This window comes from Austrofundulus limnaeus, unplaced genomic scaffold (genome assembly GCF_001266775.1).
Source record: "Austrofundulus limnaeus strain Quisiro unplaced genomic scaffold, Austrofundulus_limnaeus-1.0 Scaffold51, whole genome shotgun sequence".
In the NCBI taxonomy this organism is placed as follows: Eukaryota; Metazoa; Chordata; class Actinopteri; order Cyprinodontiformes; family Rivulidae; genus Austrofundulus; species Austrofundulus limnaeus.
Window position 1 is genome coordinate 2,268,098 of NW_013952453.1, and position 3,567 is coordinate 2,271,664.

The 3,567-nt window shown below is 36.4% G+C and overlaps 1 protein-coding gene across 2 annotated transcripts in view; it reads left to right on the plus strand.

Annotated features, from left to right (window-relative positions):
• Nucleotides 1–933, plus strand: part of tafa3a (TAFA chemokine like family member 3a) — a 104,631-nt gene extending 103,698 nt beyond the window's left edge. For both annotated transcript variants that reach the window (XM_014008645.1, XM_014008644.1), the window contains exon 5: nt 127–933. In XM_014008645.1, coding sequence (XP_013864099.1) covers nt 127–138 — 12 coding nt within the window. In that variant the 3' untranslated portion in view covers nt 139–933. The remainder of the gene's footprint in view (nt 1–126) is intronic.
• The last annotated feature ends 2,634 nt before the right edge of the window (nt 934–3,567 follow it).

Genomic DNA, 3,567 nt, shown 5'->3' on the forward strand with positions numbered 1-3,567 from the left:
TGTTTTTAGCTTCCAATCTCCAAAAATACTTTTGACCCTATAATAAAAAGTAAATATATCAATGTATAAATGCAACCAAACTTCCCCATTACAGCCTAACTTTTGTTTCTTTTCTTCTTGTTTTAGGTGACCCGATAGTCATGCGTTTCCAGGAGAACCGTATTTGGAACCARACATTTCTTTGACGAACATTGTGGATGTTTTGGATACAATATGACTTGAGAAGAGGTGGAGAAAAAGAAGGGGGAAAAAGGACCAAGAAGGACTTTAGTTATGGAGTCTTCAATGAGCTAAAGAAGGGAAAAAGTACCAGGAAGCATCTTCTGACACTACATTGCCAAAAAAAAAAAAAACCTGATTTTTGATTTAACATCAACAGTAGCTGTCTTTGAGCTCTGCCACGCACCAAAACTCTTTGTATAATAGTTCTATTCTTATGGACAGCTTATGGACCAGAATACTCAACCATGGTTATATTTATTGACTTTAAACCTGCAGAGATGGAAGAGAAAATATTCACTCTACAAAAAAGACCATGTGATGTGAAACTTCTGTGTCATACTCTTACTACAAGGAGCCAAGGGACTCTTGATGCAGGTCCGTGTGGAAGATCTCGTGAGATTATAAGCATTTTCATTTCTTTAAGCCTTACGAAGCAGAYATCTTTAACGTTTCTTTTTTTTAATTCAAATCAGTCTGGCTTTTCTTCTTTTTATGTTTATTATGATGCTAAGTCATTTATTTTCAAGAACAACAAACACTTTCCAAATAATAAATCCCTGAAAAAAGGGTTAAAATATGTGACTAAAAGTCACCATCGGTCAACATAGATGAGTTTTGCCAAAATGGTTTAAATGGTATCTGTTGTTTTCAAAGCCTGGTGATTATTCATTCCAAATGTCAATATTATATCAATAAATCTATATAAATGAATATTGTTCAGAAAAAATTGAGCTTTTATTTTTCCTCTGTTCTYCTGCTGTAGAGTCAACTCATCAAAGGAGGATAAGGAAAAACTCAGATAATAGCTGATCTCATGGTGAAGCTGAAAATGGAATTGGAATCAAAGAATAAAAGAACAAAATCTCACATCAATTTGACTCAAATGAGCAAACTTGACATCGCCCTCTACACAAAACCTGGGTCAACAARGCAGGAACTGAACGAGCAGCTCCTAAAATAAAAATATTCCATTGGATTAATTTTACATGATAGTTGAGGGAGTTATCCAAGTGTGTTTGTCTTTGCCATTTTCTTTTCCTTTTTGAAATTTTAAATGATTTCCTATAAGGTATTGTGACATTGCGAGACTAAAAGAAATAAACCTTGTGACGGAGGCGGGCTGGGCAGTGTGATAGGAGAGTAGAAGATAATGGATGAATGGAAAAGGATTATTAAGCCCCGGTGGCCTTGCCAGCCGTCCGAATCACTCGGATCCAAGGGCAAAGAAAATGTCCGTCCATTTTTAAACATATAATGTGGTTACTATTATTACTGATAGCAACGTGAAGCTCTATTTCCTTCTCTGTGGAAGCCAAACAGGTTAGAAGGCAGGAAGCAGAGGGGGGATTTATTTATACTTTACATTCAGCTCAGGGATAGAAAATCATAGCTTATAAGGTGTGGGCCCCTTCTTCAATATGTAAATGAAATACATTTCTGGAATATAAATTCCCWCCGTCGCTGTCAGGACTACAAGACAACGGTCATCAAATCATCCTTCATGCAAAAAAATAATCAAAAAAGTTTTCAAAATGTGTTTTTAAAACAAAAAAGTTAAACTTGTGTAAACAGTTCTTTAGTCATTTGTAAAAGCCTGTGAACTCTAAATACATTAAGTTTTATATTTTGTATGTCGATTTCCACCTGTAATTGAAACAGAACGTTCACCAGAAGGTTTCTTATACTAAACACAATTAATTAGGGGAAAATGTAGAAGGCTTGCTCCCAAAGATCAAACCCGTGGGAGTGAGGAGGAGAGGAAAGAGGAGGGCTGCGATGGTTAGCGATCCRACTTGCGTCTTGTTTGGTTAGAAATCATTAAATTACAGTAATGACTAATTTCTCATTCCTGCTCGCAATTCACCGGAGACCACCAYGGATTTAATAAAGAGCTGGCGATGAATTACAAACAGTGAACGGCTGAGCGAAAGCTACGTGATTATGCAGAGTAATTCAAAGGTGCATTAATAAAACAATACAGAAACATTGCTAAATCATTTGAGATAAAGGCTATTTGCATAATTCATTAAGATTAATCAGACCAGGCAATCTACCACAGAGCTCTGAGGAGCAGGGAGAGAAGACATGAGTCCCGTCCCCTGGAAAAACCCTCTCTGTCTACAAACAATGATACAAATCTACCCTTGGATCAGAGAATTAACCTCTGTGCACTTTACAGCCCCTGCAGTGTTGAAACACAATCCTTTAGTCATCCACCTTTATGTGGGCTAATATTCTATTAATAATGAAGGATCTTTTCATACCATAGCTCCTCTGGGTTTTGTTGCTCTGTCATAAAAGACCTTCACAAAATTGTAATGGATACTGCATACTGTGTGTTTAAAAATATCAAAGTGTGGGTCTGATGTTTGACACTGTCCGCTGCGTTTGAGCAGKAAACTGAGTTGTGAGTTGGTCACTAACAAAAACCACCAAATAACCTCACAACACAAACGTGTCCGCTGCAGTCAAAGTGAATACACGATTTAACATTTCAGATTATTGAAGAACTTGTAATATACCTCATTTGTCAATTAAATATTTAGTGAAATCAATGAGTCATTAGTGATAAGGCAGTGTTGTTTTTGTYGTGTTGAGGAAAACACTGAACTTGCAAGGAAATGTAGATCTCTGCTCATTTGTGAAAAATGTGKGACACAAAAAGCACAAATCTAAACGTCCCTCGTTCGGGATTCGATCATGTTTACGCTGGCTGTCGAAGTCAGTGCTCACCTTAATTATATGACTAATAGTTGCTCACAACAGCATGAAGGTTATTAAAAGACAAATGTATAAAAAAAGGTTTACATGTAATGTTTTTGACACAGTCAAGACAGAGCAAAAATAACATTTTCTAAATTACTAAATACTTTTAGGTTGGTGGCATTGAACAATTCACTGATAAATTATTCGGTCGAAAAGATTCAAGCGTTACTTGAATAGAAACATGAAGCTGCACCTGAACGGGGCAGAATCTGATCGCACCATCACATCACACCATAAAAAAGGTGAAGAAATAAATGTGTCAACATATTTTACATTCTGCCAATCAAAAACGGCTGCAATTAACTGCCGTGACCCAGTGAGAACAAAATGTCAAAAGGTGTTGTTGGATTTTTATACAAAGGAACATGATTCACCTCCTTCCCAGGAGCTCTTGCACACATTTTTATTTTCTGCCATCTGTGCCTTAKATTTCACACTAATGGTGTCCGTCATTGTGTTTCGTTTAGAGAAAATATTGACTCGCTCAACTGAAACCCAACTGTAATTTTTCTGAAAAAGTTCTGACAGATTTTGATTTTGGATTTTAGTTTTGTGGTTTCCAACAAGCAAAAAAAAAAA